The sequence below is a fragment of the Desmodus rotundus genome, chromosome 3, assembly GCF_022682495.2.
Source record: "Desmodus rotundus isolate HL8 chromosome 3, HLdesRot8A.1, whole genome shotgun sequence".
Taxonomy (NCBI): domain Eukaryota; kingdom Metazoa; phylum Chordata; class Mammalia; order Chiroptera; family Phyllostomidae; genus Desmodus; species Desmodus rotundus.
Window position 1 is genome coordinate 102,916,425 of NC_071389.1, and position 20,092 is coordinate 102,936,516.

At 37.0% G+C, this 20,092-nt stretch overlaps 1 protein-coding gene across 1 annotated transcript in view; it reads left to right on the top strand.

Moving 5' to 3' along the window:
• Nucleotides 1–555: 555 nt before the first annotated feature.
• The window catches only part of RNF17 (ring finger protein 17), a 161,136-nt gene continuing 141,599 nt past the window's right edge, over nt 556–20,092 (top strand). The window contains exons 1-7 of the mRNA XM_024580800.3: nt 556–561; nt 818–992; nt 8,777–8,871; nt 13,690–13,781; nt 15,472–15,583; nt 16,585–16,665; nt 18,076–18,176. Of these exons, the coding sequence (XP_024436568.2) occupies nt 556–561; nt 818–992; nt 8,777–8,871; nt 13,690–13,781; nt 15,472–15,583; nt 16,585–16,665; nt 18,076–18,176 (662 nt within the window). The remainder of the gene's footprint in view (nt 562–817; nt 993–8,776; nt 8,872–13,689; nt 13,782–15,471; nt 15,584–16,584; nt 16,666–18,075; nt 18,177–20,092) is intronic.

Genomic DNA, 20,092 nt, shown 5'->3' on the forward strand with positions numbered 1-20,092 from the left:
ATTGAAGATGGAAGAAAATAGGCAACATTTTCAGCATTTATGCTTACTATTTCAAGAAAAGTAAAAATGCAACTGAAGCTCAAAAAACAATATTTGTGCAGTGTCTGGAGAAGGTGCCGTGACTGATAGAACGTGTTAGAAGTGGGTCTGCGAAGTTTCGTGCTGGAGATTTCTTGCTGGACAATATTCCAAGGTTGGGTAGACCAATTAGTTGATAGCAATGAAATTGAGACATTAATTGAGATCACCTGTGTACCACCGGGGGCAGCCAATATACTCAAAATAATCCAAATCAATAGTTATTGATGAAAATAAAAAATGTGTCTTTTATTTTATGGAAAAAAAATTATGTGGAACTTTTTGGCCAACGCAATAGTAGTCAAGCCTTCAAATCCCTAGCAGATGATTCAAACATGGGATTAAAATATTTTTTTTTATTTTTAAATAGGTATAGGGTTTCTGGCCCTGATAGATACCAGGGAAGGTGGATCCCTTCAGTATAGGGATTGTTTGCTGCCTGGGAGGTCTTCAACTGAGTAAGTAATAATACGCGAAATGCGGGTGTGATGTACCAAGTGCTCAGAAGGTTGACACCTTTGGTAGAGGTTTGAAAGTGAATGGTCTTTCAAACCGCCAGGCGCCCTTCCATGGCAGTAAAGCTGCTGGGATAAAATGAAAACAGCCTACCCACACGTTAAGGCCGTTGGCAGAGAGAAGCTGAGGGGCGGGGTCAAGTGGAGGGCGCAGGCTTTAATCTCCTAGCCCGCTGATTGGCAATCTTCAGTAATGCCTTCGATGATTGGGTGGCTGGCGCGAGGGTTGCCGGGATCGGCACGTGGTACGGCCCTTGAATCTAGAAGGCGGCAGCGCAGAATCTTCAGCAGGTCATCTCAGCCTGTTTTCCTATCAGCAGATGGAAAGGAAGGGCCGGCAGTGGGTAGCTGCTGAAATTCAGTGCGCTGGTTGTGAAAGAAGGGTAACTAGAGCTTCTGGTGAGGACCCCGAGGGTCAGCTTAGCGGGGTGGAGGCGGGGGAGGGGGGGGCTTGGTCAGGGCCGCGGGCGTGGGGACAGCGAGGCCAGCGAGAGTGGGAGCAGCTAGGCTGGCGGCTGTTGGGCTGACTGGAAACGGTCAGACGGGACGCGTCCTGTCGCCCCCCAGGGGGCAGCGTAGAGCCCTAAGTCAGTTGTGAGGCGTCGCTCCTCCTCCGCGCGGTAGCTTCAGCCGCTTCTCCTTGACTTCCGACTGGACCCAGTGAGCTCTCCCCAGCACGGGTTCCAAAACGCACGCAGGTTCACGTAAGAGTCGGTGCCTTGCGATCAAGACTTAACGAACCTTGAATTTCTTGTGTAGTTTTAGTTGTAGAAATGACAGATAGACCACTGTGAAATGTTCCTGACTTAAACAGCTATTAAAGATTTTTTTGGTGGGGGAGGGCATTATTGCTCAGTTTGCCATGAAGAATTCCTGTTATGCATCTTGTGTTTTTCTGTGCGAGGGAATACATACACAGCCTTCCTATTGATCTGCTATTTTTTTTTTCCTGTATACAAGGTCTGTATTTTACATATGTTAGAGTTTGTTTTAGAGCAGTTTTAGGTTCACATTGATCTGCTAATTTAGATTCTGCTCAAGTGAAAGCAGGTTCAAGTAATTTTAATGTAATTTAAAATACATTTTTAAATGTATTGGACTGTATACATTTTAAGAATGTATTGGTGCCTTGGACTGCTCTGTCTCCAACAGGGATTCGTTATTGAATTTCAACTCCTGAAGATGATAAGTCTTGTTACCCTGTATAATTGTTTAATGTTTGTACTTTCAAAGTGAGCCACACCATCAGCTTTCTTAGTCCCTCCTAGGTGGACTCGGCTGGGGACTTGTGAATCTATGTAGAGAAAAGTTGGTGGGTTGTGTTTACTGGGTGGAGACCACCTTTCTCCTAATCTGAGTTTTGATTGTGACTACTATATAGAAAGTCTCCATTGTTTGAAGGAAATAAGATGAAGTTTTAGAACACGACCTTTTAAAAATCACTGGTTCTCTTATTTATTTTGTGTTACAGTGCTTAGAAATATTCATTTGGAAAGGTGGTGGTTATGCATCTAGATTTGTGAAAAGTGCTTTCCCCTTTGTAAGCAGTAATATACCACAAGTTATTTTGACTTGTACAGTATAAGGAAATTTATAAAGTCAAAACAGTTAAACGGTTTGGATTTCTTTGGTAGAATCTCTGGAATTTAAATGGAGCTTTAAAAAGCTTGCTAGTAAGCAAGTTTCAGATACTTCACTTGGCTTAAAAACTAAAGCTTTTTAAAAACAGTTTATTGCTTTTAAAGTGAGAGATTGAGATTGATTTGTCCCACTTGTTTATGCATTCATTGGTTGATTCTTATATGTGCCATTGTCAGGGGTTGAACCTGCAACCTTGGAGTATCAGAACAATGCTCTAACCAACTGAGCTACTGGGCCTAAAGCTTTTTTTTAATCAAAAGGATGCAGTTATTAATCAAGAACACTAATTTTTTTGCTAGTGAAAGATGAATGATTTTATCTAGTTTCCTTTCCTTTTTGTCTTGCCGTCTTTTAAAATGACATCCTTTTGAAGTTGCATAGCTAAAAACATGCTTATTATGATAAACGTTAAATTCTACTTAGAAAGTTAAAATCTCTTTTTTAATTGTTCAAGTACGGTTGTCTCCATTTTCACCCCATCACACCCCCCTGCCCCACCGATCCTCCCCTCTCGGCCTAGAACCTAATCCCTTTGGCTTTGTCCATGTGGCCTTTATACAAGTTCTTTGTTGGCCCTTCCCCTATTTTCCCCCCATTATCCCTCTTCCCGCTCCTCTCTGGTTACTGTCAGTTCTTTATTTCAATGTTGCTGGTTGTATTTTGTTTGCTTGTTTGTTTTGTTGATTAGGTTCCACTTATAGGTGAGATCATATGGTATTTGTCCCTCACTGCCTGGCTTATTTCACTTACCGTAATGCTCTCCAGTTCCATCCATGCTGTCACGAACAGTAGGAGCTCCTTCTTTCTCTCTGCTGAGTAGTATTCCATTGTGTAAATGTACCACAGTTTTTCCATCCACTTATTCACTGATGGGCACTTAGGTTGCTCCCAGCACTTGGCTATTGCAAATTGTGTTGCTATCAACATTGGGGTGCATAGGTTCTTTTGAATTGGTGTTTCATTATTTTTAGAGTATAATACCAGCAGTAAAATCTTAATAGCCCTGACTGCTATGGCTTAGTGGGTTGGGCTGAATCCCATAAACCACAATGTTGCTGGTTTGATACATGGTCAGGGCACATGCCTGGGTTGTGGGCCAGGGCCCCAGGGCAGGGGGGACATACAAGAGGGAACCTGATGGAAGTTCCTCTCACACATTGATGTTTCTCTCCCTCTCTTTCTCTCTCCCTTCCCCTCTAAATAAATAAATAAATAATTTTAAAATGTTTAATAAATAATCTTGATAATAGGTTTTCAATTAAGATTATGGTGTTTCCCTCATAAATGCTAGGTTTGTGAAAATGATCTTTACATGGGTTATGTGTGTGGCAGTAGTAGCATCTAGCTTCTGTCATTGTCAGTATCTTAGTGGCATCTTACCAGTGTCTGATATCTGCTCTGTCTGCTTTACAGGATGGGAAATACAGATTAGTAGAGGGCAGTATGGTCAACTAGAAGAAAATTGCACTTGGAAATAGAACTAGGCTGGAATCGGATTATACCATTTAATTAGCCACATCACCAAAATCTTTTCCCATCTCTAGGTTGCTTATAACATTCTCAGACTACTTAGCCATGATGTTTACACAGAGCCAATGAAGAATGTCAGAGCACTTTGTATGCTTTTAAGACATGGCAAATTGAAAGTATTGTAGGTACCGCAAACTATCTGAATTAATGTAAACAATATTACATAGCATATTTTGCCATGTATAATGCACACATTTTTGCCCAAATTTTTGAGAGAAAAAGAAGGATGCACATTATACATGGGTATTACTAATTTCATATTTCTATAAATGTTTTTAATTCTTTTATTTATGCTTATGCATTAAAAGTGTAACTCTAGAAAGCAATAATGATATCCATGTGCAAAATAATACCCTGGAATACAATAATCTGTTTTGTTTCTTCATGTAAATAAATAAAAAATTGAATTAAAAAATTAAAATGGAAGATTTTTTTTTCCTGAAAATTTTGGCCAAAAACATGGGTGCACATGATACATGGTGAAATATGTAGCTCTACCTGGTTTTTCTTCTGATGTTTCTCTTTCTGACAAGTACAGGTTTTCCTGAATTTTGTTTAATAAGTAATCCATTTCTCTTTTTTCTTTTTCTTTTTTCTCTTTTCCTCTCTTTTAATTATATTTTATTATTTTTAATAATATATTTTACTGATTATGCTATTAGTTGTCCCACTTTCCCCCCTTTATTCCCCTCTGTCCTGCACACCCCCTGCCCTTTAGTTCATGTCCATGGGTCTTACATGTAAGTTCTTTGGCTTCTACATTTCCTATACTATTCTTACCCTCCCCCTGTCTATCTTCTACCCACCATTTATGATACTTATTCTCCGTACCTTTTCCCTGCTCTCTCCTCCTCCCACTCCCCTGCTGATAATCCTCCATGTGATCTCCATTTCTGTGATTCATTCCTGTTCTAGTCGTTTGCTTAATTTGTTTCTGTTTTAGGTGTGGTTGTTAATAACTGTGAGTTTGTTGTCATTTTACTGTTCATATTTTTATCTTCTTTTTCTTAGATAAATCCCTTTAACATTTCATATAATAAGGGCTTGGTGATGATGAACTCCTTGAACTTGACCTTATCTGGGAAGCACTTTATCTTCCCTTCCATTCTAAATGAAAGCTTTGCTGGATAGAGCAATCTTGGATATAGGTCCTTGCCTTTCATGACTTGGAATACTTCTTTCCAGCCCCTTCTTTCCTGCAAGGTCTCTTTTGAGAAATCAGCGACAGTTTTTTTTTTTTAATTAATTTATTTATTTTTATTCAGTTACAATTGTCTGCATTTTCTCCCCATCCCTCTACCCCACCCCAGCCAGTCCCACCTCCCTCCCCCACCTCTACCCTCCCCCTTGATTTTGTCCTTGTGTCCTTTATAGTAGCTCCTATAGACCCCTCTCCCCACTATCCCTCCCCACTCCCCTCTGGCTATTGTTACAATGTTCTTAATTTCAATGTCTCTGGTTATATTTTGTTTGCTTTTTTCTTTTGTTGAATATGTTCCAGTTAAAGGTGAGATCATATGGTATTTGTCCCTCACTGCCTGGCTTATTTCACTTAGCATAATGCTCTCCAGTTCCATCCATGCCATTGCAAAGGGTATAAGCTCCTTCTTTCTCTCTGCTGCGTAGAATTCCACTGTGTAAATGTACCAGTCTTATGGGCACTCCTTTGTAGGTAACTGTGTCCTTTTCTCTTGCTTCTTTTAAGATTCTCTCCTTATCTTTAATCTTGGGTAATAAGTTCTTCATTATGTTTTCAAATAAGTTTTCAATTTGTTGCTCTTCCTCTTCTCCTTCTGGCACCCGTATAATTCAGGTGTTGGAATGTTTAAAGATGTCCTGGAGGTTCCTAAGCTTCTCCTCATTTTTTTGAATTCTTGTTTCTTCATTCTGTTTTGGTTGAATGTTTCTTTCTTCCTTTTGTTCCACATTGTTGCTTTGAGTCCCAATTTCCTTCTCATCACTGTTGGTTCCCTGTACATTTTCCTTTATTTCACTTAGCATAGCCTTCATTTTTTCATCTAGTTTGCGACCACATTCAACCAATTCTGTGAGCATCTTGATTACCAGTGTCCTGAACTGTGCGTCTGATAGATTGGCTATCTCTTTGTTGCTTAGTTGTATTTTTTCTGGAGCTTTGATCTGTTTTTTCATTTGGGCCATTTTTTTTTGTCTTGGGGCACCTGAGCCATAAAAGGTTAAGTGCCTAAGGCAGGTTCTGGTGAAAGGACTGATGCACCTGACTGTCTCAGAACGTGCAGGTAAAAATGCTGGAATAACTTGTCCCAGTGTAAAAAGTCTACCTGCATCCACACAACTTGTGGTTCCTTGGAAGAAAGTACATTCTCAGTGGAAGGGATCACAGCTCTTTTCTTTCCAAGTTTTCCGCCTGCCGCATTCCTTCCCTCCTAAATTATATTTTATCGATTATGCTCTTAGTTGTCTTGGGTTTTTTTCCCCTTTTCCCCCCTCCTCCCAGCACCACCCACTCCCTCAGGCAATCCTGCCCCATTGTTCATGGGTCATGGGTATAAGTTCTTTGGCTACTCCATTTCCGATACTGTACTTTGCATCCACATGGCTATTCTGTAATTACCTATTTGCACTTCTTAATCCCCTCACCTCTTCACCCATTCCCCCAAAACCCCCTCCCATCATGACAACCATCAACATGCTTTATATATCCATGATTCTGACTCTGTTTTTCTTGTTTGCTTAGTTTGTTTTTTAGATTCAATTGTTCATAGATATGTATTTTTGCCATTTTATTGTTCACAGTTTTGATCTTCTTTTTCTTAAATAAGTCCTTTTAACATTTTACATGATAATGTTTTGGTGGTGAACTCCTATAGTTTTTTGTCTGGGAAGCTCTTTATCTGCCCTTCAATTCTGAGTGATAGCTTTGCTGGGTAGAGCAAGCTTGGCTGTAGGTCCCTGCTTTTCATGACTTTGAATATTTCTAGTCAGTCCCTTCTAGCCTGCAAAGTTTCTTTTGAGATATCAGCTGACAGTCTTATGGGAATTCTCCTGTAGGTAACTAACTTTTCACTCTTGCTGTTTTTATGAGTTTATCTTTAACCTTTGGCATTTTAATTATGATGTATCTTGGAGTGGGCCTCTTTGCATCTATCTTGTTTGGGACTGTGCATCCTGGACTTGAATGTCATTTCCTTCACCAAATTAGGGAAGTTTTCTTTCATTATTTTTTTAAGTTTCCAATTTCTTGCTCTTTCACTTCTCCTTCTGGCACCCCTGTGATGTGAATGTTGGACCTCTTGAAGTTGTCCCAGATGCAGCTTATACTTTTCTCATTTTTTTGGATTTTTTTTCTTATTGTTGTTCTGATTGGTTGTTTTTTGTTCCTTATGTTCCAAATCATTGATTTGATTCTCAGCTTCATCCACTCTACTGTGTTTCCCCTGTAAATTGTTCTTGATTTCAATTACTATATCCTTCATCTGACTGGGTCTTTTTTATGCTGCTGAGGTCCTCACTAAGTTCCTTGACCATCTTTACAACCAGTGTTTTGAACTCTGCATCTGATAAATTACTTATCTCCATTTTGTGTAGCTCTTTTTCCAGAGTGTTAATCTGTTCTTTCATTTGGGCCATGATTCTTGGTCTCCTTACTTTGGCAGCCTCCCTGTGTTAGTTTCTATGTATTAGGTAGAGCAGCTTTGACTCTGTGTCATGGTAGTGTGGCCTAATGTAGTAGATGTCCTATAGGGTCCAGTGGCACAGCCTCCCCTATCACCCATTCTGGGTACTCAGGGTGCACCCTTTGTGTGTGCTGAGTATACCCTCCTCTTGTAGTAGAACCTTGGTTGCTGTTGTCAGATCAATGGGAGGAATTTACCCAGACCAGTCAGACTGGCTGTGATCACTTACCACCAACCTCCACCCTTCATGGAGGATCAGCTGTGCAGGAGCAGAGCGATGGTGTTCCACAGTGGCCTGCATCTGTCCACTGGGTGCATTGGCCCTGGGGTTTCCCAGGTTGTGCAGGCTGAGGTTAGCCCCCACCTGTACTTTGCCTGAGGCCACCCTTTCTAAGCTATAAAGCAATCTGTGTTGGCTGCTACTTGTGCTGGGCTTGGAGATTCCCAGGTGAAGCCAAGCTGTGAATCTAGGCTGTCTGCTTGTAGTACCAAGCCTGAGACTCAGTGAGGCCAGCTGTTGTTTGAGAGGATTTAGGAAGTTGTGAAACATGAGCCAAGGCCAGCCATTCATATGAAAAAGCAACTTGGGTTGGCCTGTAAGTTGGGTGGGGTGAACTCCAAGGCAGGTCAAACTGTGTTAGCCAGGTTGATGGAGTCTCAGATATGGCACCAACATGCTGGCTATTTGAGGGGGTGGTTTAGAAAAGGGACAATGGCCTCTGCTCACTTTGATGCCAGCCACTTCAGTTCCTCCCTTTATCCTTCTGTTGTCTTTCAAGCTGCTACCCCGGTACTGGAGTTTAGAAGGAGTGAGTATAAGTGGGTGAGTCCTTGTGTGGGTTCTTTCAGAAGGACTGCTTAGGACTCCAGAAGTTTCTTCCTCTGACTCACTCCCCACTGATTTTTGCAGCCAGAGTTGTGGGGACTTATCCTTAGGAGAGCAGTGGAACCCTGTGCTGGGGGACTTGGTGTGGGGCTGGGACTCCTCACTCCCAAGAAATCCCCCCCAAATTTTTATCCACCACACATGGATGAGGGACCAGCCCATCCAGCATCTGCACCCCTCCTACCAATCTGGATGGATGTGGTTTCTTTAATTCGGTAGTTGTCAGACTACCATTCAACTCAATTTCTGACGTTTCTGAGTGCTGGTTGTTTTGTACTTTAGTTGTAATTTTGATGTGGTTGTGCAAAGAGGCGAGCCATGTCTGTCTACACCACCATATTAAGTCATCCATTTCTAACTAACTTTTTATATTTTTTCACACACAAGAGAATCTCCTCTAACTTTCCCCTTTGACTAATCCTGTATGATGTTAACAAATGGGAAAGATTAATTCATAATTTCATCAATAGGTCGCCACCATGAACTTCAATGTGGACATGCTTTTTGTGAACTATGTTTATTAGTAACTAAAGAATACAGCACACTTATATGCCCTGTTTGTGAGGTAAGCTTTATCATTTTTTATATTGAATACATTACAACCAAATGTTAAAGGTAAAAATGTTAGAGAAATAAAACATGCTTCTAGTGAGAAACTTTTTAGTTGCATTTTTACTGCTGAGTCTTTAAGCCAAGAAGTCTAGCAAAAGATAATGCTTTTCCCATCCATTTTACAATTGTTCAAAGTGATCAAGAAAACTACAAGGTTAAGGTCATATATTACTCAGCATACATGTCTTGACTCTTTGGAGAATTCTGTGGAAAATCGACTCTCTTTATTTTTATTTTAGTGAAGTATACATATACTCTTTTCCACACCAGTACCACGCAAGCAAATTTTGAACACCACCTGCCCCTCAACCTTTCTGTGTCATCAAATTTATACTTGTAGAGAAGTCATAGTATAGAAAGAGAAACAAAACAGAGGCCTAAAGTTAATGTTAACTTCAGAAGCACTAAAAATAGTACAGTTGTACCAGGACTTATGTCTATGGACCCATAATAATGAGATCAAATCAACATTTAAAACAAAATTTAATGAATATTGTTTGCATTCACTACAAATACAAATGTAACTTTTTTTTATATTGCATGTTTCTGGAAGTTGACTTAATCTCTAAATTCTCAATGTTCCACTTGAGAGATCAGATGATGAGGGTTTGTATTTATTGTTTTCTGTGGCATTGTGGCGGACAGTTACTATGGAGGCAGAAGACCTGGAATACAATCCTAGTTCTGTCACACTAAACCTGAATTTCCTTATTTGTCTTATGGAAAATAATACCTGCTTTTATTTCGTAGTATTGAAGCTTCAAGGTCATTAAAATAAATGTTCTAGCCAACCCTTGGTTATTTAGGTGCAGATTAACTGGTTTGCATGTTAAATATGCTGAAAATACATATATACATATTTACAAATTTGAAAGTTTTAAACTTAGCAGAAACATACATATTAACAGGTGTCTGTTTTGGAATTAAATACTTTATAAATTATGGCCTTCATTGTGGGAAGTTATTATTCCCTTTCCTTTCTTGACAGTAGGCTCCTCAGATGTGGCTCCTACATAGTTTAGACAAGGGGAGCGAGCTCCTGTGGTTGTGGTGGAAGCTCCCTGACCAGTTCAGCCTTCTGGCGGGTAAAGAGTAAGAGAAAGGGAAGGAGCAGGCAGCCAGAACTTTTTCTGCCCATATCCATTCTGTTTTAATAGTTAAACACAAATTTATTAGAACAGTAACTTTTGCCCTTTTTGGCCAACAATTTCATGTATGATAGTTGTAAATCATATTATTTTGGATACTATCTATACAAATGTTCATAGTTGTTTACAAATACTTGTTTTGATTTTAAGGTTGTGATATATCTATTTTGTACAATATTGACTAGTTCTGACTCTGTCACTGGGAGACATGTGATTTGTCCCATCCTTCCCTCCTTTCCCCATCCCTGGTACTATCAGCAAGGCGCTATATTCAAATTTTCCAGATGCACCAAAGCTGATTGCTGTTTAAAGGAGTCCTTTGAGAAATTGCTGAAATCATTATCACACTTACGAGTTTTTAAAGTTGAGATTTTTGCTGATATCTAGTATTTATTTGGAATAAGAATGGAAGAATCCAGTCTAAATTAGTGAAAAGTGTGAATTTATAGAATACTTCAGGAAAATGGTTTATTACTTTTAACCTATTATATATGTACTCTAAAAAGTAAGGGCTCTATAAAGTAAGAAGTAAGTAGCTGTATTCATGTTAAGCTTATAATTTATCTTTCATGTTGAAGGTTATGCTGTTTATTTCAAACTTAAGCCTAACATGATTTCATTCAGGGTTAAGGGTGTACATTTGTTCTTATTTCTGAGAGTGGGTAAATAGTATGGATTTATCTACTAGCATTTATCTTTCATAGTTGTGTGTTTTTAAGATAACATCCCTTCTCTGCTTTTGAGTGATATTAATGGTTATTTAATAATAACCATTCTATAATTTTACACAGCCAGATGGCAGATTTTGTTCCAAATAGGATCATACTTAGGTATCATTCTAGAAATACCAGCATTTTATTGATCTTTTGGACATGAGTCTAAAAATATATTGTGCATGAGCAAAGGATAAGTTATCCAGTCAATATATAATATATATTAAAATCCCATGTGGATTGTAAATGTTCATAACATACAAATTGAGAGTGTAAACTGGAAGAAAATATAGATAATTTAATCTTAGATGGGGAAGTCTTGTTAAACATATCACTGAAATCAGAGACCAAAGAAGAAATGCTGATTAAATTTGACCACAAGTAACGAAACAAACAAGAACACCACCATAAATAAAACTTAAATGAGAAGCTAGGGTAGGAAGAGGAAGAAAGCTTTTATTATACTTAATTATAAGTTAAGTATCTTTGTACAGTTTTAACTGATACCTTTTAAATCACTTGTATTAATAGTTTAAAAAAAAATTTGGAAGACATGTCCTGTATCATCAAATCTCTTGATAGTCTTCATGCCAATAGCATTCTCGCAAACATGGTGACTGTTTCTAAAATCTGCTGGACTCTCTGTATGAAGTGTGGCAAGCATTAACCCCACAAAGAACACAATACAGGAAGGGCAAGGATTCTCTTGTTTGCACAGGGAAAGCAGAGTGGCTGTGAAGGGCAGACTAAGCTGCAAAAGGGCTAAAAAAGATTTTGCCAAGGCTTGAATGTGTTGATGCCAACTACAGATCCTAAGAGAATGCCATTAAGAGATCCAAGCATTCTGAACTGGATGGAGATAGGCAGAGTGATCCAGTAATCCAGTCTTAAGATTCTCACTTTGTTTTATTATGTGACAAAAAAATGTTAAGAACACGTTTGCTTAAAAAATAAATCTGCTCATAGTAACAATAACCTCTTACTATGAAATGTCAAGCCAAAGGGGCATAAATGAGGAGACAAATAGAAACTAAGGTTTTAGCCCCCAATTGGGGGGAGGGTTTTTAAAAATAACATTTAGTTCAGGGTAACACTTTTTCCCTAATTATCTAACAATACGTGGCTACCTTTGATGCCTCACACTTAAAACCTTGACAGAACATTGTCTTCCCCACCAAAGATGTATATTTAAATAGGAGACCATTGCATTTAGTCATCTGCTTTATTTCTCTTAGCAACATTAACTTATTTTCATGAGAACCTCCAACATTACTTTTAATGGCTGCATACTAAGCCATGTACATAAGTGTTATAATTCGTAACTAATCTCTTCATTACAAACATTTAGGTGGTTTTCACAATTTTTCACTACGTCTTTATACAATTCCTCAAACTTACCCCTACCAGAAAAATTCCATTAGTTCTGTTAATTTCTAGCTCCAAAACAAATCCATGTTTCCATTTGTCATTTGTTTAATATTTGACAATTTGATGAGCAAAAAAAAATGAGCATCTCCTTGTTTTAAATTGCAATTCCCTGACTACTAGTGAAATTGAGCAACTTTTCAGATGTCTTCAACAGACCTTTCAGAGGCTTTGCATATTTCCCTTTTGAATTGTCTTTTCCTAACTTGTAGAAATACTTCATGTGATAGGGATGCTAACACTTTGTCCTGTCTGTTTAGCTGTTTTCTGCCAATCTTTCACTTTTATTTATTTTTTATTACATATAGCCTTTCAGAGACATTTCCCTATTTAGTCTTTTTCCCCTTCCTTCATGGCTCTAGGTTTTCTTTGATTAGGCAGACCTTCCCATCACACACCCACACCCACACCCACACCCACGTTTCTCAGACGTCTTGGTTCTCAAACATTTCAGTTCTTGACCAAGTTCACAGAAAAAATGTCTCAGTTCCCAACCAAAACTTTGGTTGTCAATTCTCAATGTGACAGTCCTTTCATGCTGATACCTGTGTGATCAGTCATGTGTCTCTCAGGTGACAAAGAAGGTAACGGTTTTCAAACAAATTGCTTTTTGAACAGTTTTCTGGAACAAGTTAAGTTCGAGAACCAAGGTTCCACTGTGTTTTTAAGTATTTATGTCATGTTTTTTAAAAAGGTATATGCTTGATTTTTTTACAGTACTCATATATGATGTAAAGTGTGTGTAAACTTTTTCTTCAGAATGATTAGCTGACTTTCCCAGAATATTGAGTAATCCTTCCTCTATTTAATTGAAATGTCACTTGTATTCTGTATTAAGTTCCCATGTATATGTGGATTTATTTCATGGCTCGTTCTCTATGGTGCCAGTACCCTAGTGTTTTAATTACAGTAGCTTTATTATCAGTGGGGATAGATCACTCCCAAATCATTATGTTAAGATCGTTGTAATTCTTGCATAATATCTTTTCTATATGAACTTGAGAATTGTGTTAACTTATGTTAGATGTATTTTAGGAGATTAAATCTTTGTCTGTAGGAATCTTGTCTTATGATCCCCAATAACTTATTTGATTTTCTTTTCTTAGAGCTTATATTTTTCTTACTAAATTTATTCCTAAGTATTTTGGAGTGTTAAATATGCCTTAAGATATCATTGTAAAATTTTTACAGTAAATTTTAAAAGTATTGTTCCCAGTATTTCCTTTAGAATTGTGGTAGAATGAAGTGTTTTAGTTAATCTAATGTTCTGTTTAATTCATAATTGCCAAATTACTGATTTCTTTACCAAATAAAATAGGGTGAAAACAACATATATGCACTTTTTTTTAAATTTAATGAGGATTTAAGTATCTTGAAGGCTATCATCAAATTTATCTGTGAATGGCACACTAGTTGTTCGAATTCTGGATAAACAGAATTTATTGAATGGCTTTCTGTTTTTGTTTTTTCTTATTTTGTCCTGAGGTTGCTATAACTATAAATATGAGACAAGGAGACTACCAATTAGATGGATATGTTAAAGAATATTCTTTTATGGACAAACTGAAGCCTAAAAAGTAAGTTCAATGTGCACTTATTTTAGTATTTAAAGTTCAATATATTTCTGAAAGTAATTTTAGCATTCTCAGAAAATGTCATTCTCAGATCAGTGTTTTTAACCCATTGTTCATAGAGGGCTCTTTAAGTTTATAATTTGTCTTAACTGTTAATGAAATGGAGACTCTGGTTCCTAAGGAAGCAGTATTAGTTTGTCCTTATTTAAAGGGGGAAAGAAAATAAAGGAAAGCAAGATTACCGTATCAGATCAAAAATAGCTAAGGGTAAGATTCTAGCAGAAGCTGTGTGGTAGGGGAGAATAAGGCGTGGAGAAAGAATAAGAACTTTTCTGTTGACTGTTGAGACGAGCACAAATACAGTACATTAGAGGACTTTGGGAAGAGTATATTGAGATGTGATTTGTAAAAGGAAAACTAATAACTTTGGGATTGTTTTAGTCATTTTTCCATTCTTCCATAAGACTTTGCACATTAATAAATGCTTTTTGAATCAGTGATGTGGAGATTTTTTTTAAAGAATATCCCAACTGGAGAGCTCCTATGTTATTTTTATTGTATCTATTTATTTTTTTCTGTTTATATTTTTTTTTAGACAGAGGGGAAAGGAGGGAGAAAGAGAGGGAGAGAAACATCAATGTGTGGTTGCCTCTTACGTGCCCCCTACTGTGGTCCTGGCCCGCAACCCAGGCATGTGCCCTGACTGGGAATCAAATCAGTGACCCTTTGGTTCACACACCAGCCAGGGCTGCATCTATTTATTTATACAGGTGTGGGCAAAAGTAGGTTTACTACAACAATTAATAAATAACAATACAGGAATAAGCAAACTGTGTTTCGTGTGCTTACAACTGTAAACCTACTTTTGCCCAGTCCTGCATGTCTCCCTCTGCAAGTCTGTAAGCCCCTTTGAGGTCATGGACAACATTTACTGCTTTCTACATCCCTGGTGCTGGACACAGAGTAAACATTTAGTAAGTGTTTATTAGATGACAAACCATGATACAGTATTTTGACATTTGCTATAGTTTTTCTGAAAAATTGTTTTGATCTTAGATAAGTTTACATTTAGGATTGACTTTGGAACGGATCATAGTGAAAAATAATGAAGTTTGTTCTTTGTTGCTTTGCAACTTTTCAGGGGTTAAAGAACCTTCTTATTAATTCACTAGGATATGTTTTATTGATTTTAGAGAAGAAGGGAGAGAGAGAGAGAAACATCTATTGATTGCCTCTTGCATGTGCCTCAGCCCAAATCAAACCCACAACCTTTTGGTGTATGGGATGATGCTCCAACCAACTGAGCCACCCAGCCAGAGTGATTTTTAACTTTTAAAAATACTTACTATGATAGTAAATTTTGTGGGAATTAAAAGAAATACAGGATACCCTCAAGGAATCTCATTTGGAACTTTTTTGTTTTGACAATGACACCAAAGTACCTATAATGCATTCAGTTCCTCATCTCTCATTCATTTTACCCCCTCAGATTCTGACTTCCACAAGATCTCCCATATCCATAATTTAGTCATGGTTTCCTCTCTTCGCTTATCATAGATGATTGAGAACCCAGTGTGTGTGTTCTACAAGTCATCATATGAATTATTTTTGATAGAGAGTAGAAATCAGAATAGAAGATTAAAGCTGTTATATTAATGTTGGTATTTAAAATAATGTACTTGACATTTTTTAGGATAAAGAATTGTTCTCAGGACTTGAAAAAGACGGCTGATCAGCTAACTATTGGTTTAGAACATTCACCATCCACACACAGGACTGTTTTGACTTCATCAGCTGTAATGGCGGTATGAAAAATGTTATTTGTGAAGTAAGATGAAAACAGACATTTTTACTTTGTCTCTGGTAGCTTAATTTTCCTCTCCCCTCAAGCTTCCTATAATTATAGATTCTTTTGGAAGCTTAAAGGTAAGAGATTAATCTACACTTCTTACTTGAACCTCTTGTTCTATTCTAAACTATGCTTGAACAATTCTAATTCTCTTTTCTTCCAGGGCAGCCCATTCTACCTTAGACAATTCTGTTAGTGTTCTTGATATTTACCTGTATATAGTTTCTTCCCTTTGAACCTAATTATTGAATTCAGATTTTATGAAACTTGTATAAAGTACATGTTTCTAAATTCTAAGTGTGATTTTTCCAATTATTTTAATGGCACCCAAAAGACCCGATGGCATTTGTTGTTGTTAATGATGATGATGATGATGATGATGATGATGATGATGTTGGAAGACTGAATTTTACCTGTTACTACACCTGATAACTTTAAATAGTATTTTTTTTAAATTTAAGGTTAGAAAAAGAACAAACTCCAAATGCTGTTAAAAGAAATATTAAGTCTATTTGTTAAGGAGATCTTTAGTGAGCTGGGGAAAGAAAGAAAACACTTAATCTTGCTATCTTTTACTGCAAGTTTAAATCTTAACATAGCTAAATTATAAGTTTTTTCCTTAAACTGTTCATTTTTACATGTGTACATATACTGCCATGATACATTTTTCAAAATAGTTTTAAGTTTGAAAATGGTCACAGATCATAATCTTATTTTTTCAAAAAGTTATCTAAAAATATCTGGAATTCTATAACCAAAACCCTAAAATGTTAATTGTTCTTAATCTCTGGGTAAATAGGATTACAGTGTTCTTTTTCTTGCTTGTTTTCAGATTTCTATAGTGGGTCTAAATGTTGCTTTTGTAACCAAAATAGTAGTGTGGTATTTTTGTGGCTAATATAATGTATCTAAATATCTATTTTTGTATTTGTATATGGTCCCCCTTTCCTTTTTCAGGAGACTAAAACTGCAGAAGAAATTGATGAAGCACTAAAGACAGCAGGCAATAATTTTGAACAATTAAGTATTGCTGTAAAAGTAAGCACTTTGAATGGTCAAATTCTATCATGAATTAGGGCAAGGTCTCTTTAAATGTGCATATTTGGATATTCTATCACTGAAGTTAGAGTTTAGCACTAAGTTATTGAGCACAATAATCTAATGACAGAGAAACATACAGAGGAATGGGAAACTCCCATGGCCTGGTAGAATTGGTTTTGTAGCATGTGCTAGCAGCCCACTGATGTAGAAGCTCTAACAAGGAGCCATGATTTCTTGTTAGACATCTTGTGTCAGACCGTTGCAGATCATCTTTCTAACATTGCTCATTACTTGGGTGTATTCCCTTCCCCACAAAGGCTTACTCCCTTTTCTTCCTTACTCATCTCCCTAAAGAAAGGCTCACTTATTTGGTGACAAAGAACGAGCAACAGCAAATTTACAACCAAGGCAATCAGAAGGTTATAGCTGATACAGAAGTTAAGGCTTCAATGTATGAATTTCAAGTTGGGGACAAAATTCAACCCACAACAGTCTTGCCCTTTGCTCCGCCTTCTCAGACTCACCCTTCTCATATACAAACTACCTTCACCCCACTCCAATTTAGTTTTAATCTATTCCAGCATCAGCTCTAAGTCCAAAATCTTATCTCATTTAAATATCTTCTGTCAAGTGTGGGTTGAGACTCAGGGGCCAAATTCCTCTTTAACATTGAAACTCTGCAACTAGGTAATTATTTCCTTCTAAAATACATTGGTTAGGCAGGCATAGGATAGACTTTCCCATTCCAAAAGGGAGAAATTGGAAGGAAAAACGGGGTCACAGATCTAGAGGAATTATTCTTTGTTTAAAAATGCAGCATGTGGCCCCTGACTGGTGTGGTTCAGTGTGCTGGGCATTGTTCCGGAAACTTGAAAGGTCACCGCTTCAATTCCTGGTCAGGGCACATGCCTGGGTTGCGGGCCAGGTCCTGGTTTGGGGCTTGTGAGAGGCAGCTGATTGATGATTATGACACACATAAATGTTGTTCTTCCTCCCTTCCTCTTTCTCTAAAAATACATAAATAAAATCTTTTAAAAAATAAGAATATTTTAAAAAATACTTGGACTAAACATTTTAAATTTAAGGAATGGTGCCAGAGAGAAATTCAGCTCTTTAAAATGACCGTTTCCTGTAATGACAAGAGAGGGATAAGAAAGACACTTAGAATACTTAGTGGATTTTACTAGGCCTTTTTGCCAGTTTATCGGTGTACAGTGCCAACAAAGGTGACAAATAACAGGATTTGAAATTGAACCATGTGACTTACTCCATTTTTATCATCTGATATTTTCCTGTTTTGTTGTTTTGAAAAATCCAAAGTACCTTCTATTTTCAAAATTATGTTGAACAGTACAGTTTCTGCCAAATTAAAAATACCAAATAGGTTTTTTATTGTGTTCTTCCCAGGTCCTTGAACACATACACAATCAAACAGAAGAGGAGACAGACAATCTTTTAGAGGATCTGGAAAAACAATTTGATCAACTTTTTACCTCTCTTGATTCCAGGTAGTAACTTAAAAATATAGACTCAATCAAAGTGAAGTTTTAACATCAACTTATTATCTTATTTCTTTATGTAGATTGAAGTAATGAGTAAATTTTAAACAAGTTTGGAAGGTGGTAGGTGGTCTCCACAGGCTGATGATTACAACTTCAAAATAAAGAACAATTTGTTCATTCTTTAAATTATGTGGGCTATTTGTCTTCTGGTCCCAAAGATAACTGTTAAGATAACAAGCTTCAGGGATGGGGAGAAAAGGCATACAACTGTAATTGAATAACAATAAAAATTAAAAAAAAAAAAGATAACAAGCTTCTTTCTTAAAGTAGCACAAAAAATTATTTGCAAAATCTGAATCTGTGTTGTAGAATTCAGCTTACATGGGAAAATGCAAACAGTTTCTTATACTTAGTTCCATCATTTTTTCATGTGTTATTTGCAACAGAGCAAATAATACCCTAATACTTTCTAGCATTCATTTATAAACAAATATACAGTTATATATCCATCACTTTTTAAAAAACTCTGATATATGTGATCATCAATCTAATTCACATTTTACATTTGAAGAAACAGGATCATAAAAGTTATGACGTGCAAAAATATATTAGTAATGGTACTTTTCCTTTTGATTGTTCTTTTAAAAAAAAAAAATCTCATTAGGATACCTAGAACATAGGCTCAGTGCACTGTCAGTCAATCAGTTGATATTCTTTATTTTTCCATGCTGATGCTACCTCACATCTGGTCTTTATAACATTTAATGATAGGTCATGTGCATGCATTTCTGTTACAGATTTTATAGTGGTAAAATATATAACAAAGTTTTTAACCTTTTAACCACTTTGAGTGTATAGTTTAAGGGTATATGGTAATTTTATGTTTAAATCTCTGAAGAAACATCAAACTTTTCTGCTATGGCTACATATTTTACATTCCCACCAGCAGTATACACAGTTCCAGTTTCTCCATATCCTCACCAACAGAGTTATTTGCTATGTTTTTTTTTTAAAATAATCATGTCTGATGGGTATAAAGTTGTATCTCATTGTGATTTTGATTTGCATTCTCCTAATGACAGTTATGTTGAGTATCTTTTCATTTGCTTATTTATTGGTCATTTGCGTACATTTTGGGGAAATGTTTAAAAAATTTTTGTTATTTTTATTCACATCTCTTTCCTCCCCTTTGGCAGCCATCAGCTCATCAGCTTGTTCTCTGTATCTCTGAATCTGTTTTGTTTATTCATTTATTTTGTTTTTGTTTATTTTTTATCCTCACCTGAGGAATTTTTATTGCTTTGCAACCTTTCAAGGGTTAAAGAACCTTCTTATTAATTCACTGGGACAAGTTCCATTGATTTTAGATAAAGAGGCAGTAAGAGAGGGAGGGAGAGAGAGAGAGGAGGGAAGGGGGGGGGAAAGGAGAAGGGGAGGAGAGAAACATCTATTGGTTGCCTGCTTGTTTGTGCCGTGATCAGGAATGGAACTTGCCTAGGAATTGAACTCACAACCTTTGTTCTACAGAACAACACTCCAAACAACTGAGTTTCACTGGTCAGGGCTATTTTGTTTTTTTAGATTCTGTACATAAGTGAGATCATATGGTATTTGTCTTTCTCTGACTTAACTTCACTTAGCATAATACATCTAGGTCTACCCATGTAGGTGGGTACCCATCTAGGTGTCACAAATGGCAAGATTCCATTCTTTTTGTGGCTGAATAGTACTTTGTTCACACGTGCATCTTCATTCATTCATCTATCAGTGGACATCTAGGTTGTTTCCATATCTTGGCAGTTACTAGTAATGCTGCAGTGAACGTAAGGGTGCATTTGTATTTTCAAATTAAGTGTTTTGGGGTTGGATTTTTTGTTTGTTTGTTTTGTTTTTTGATAAATACCCAGAAGTGTAATTCCTGG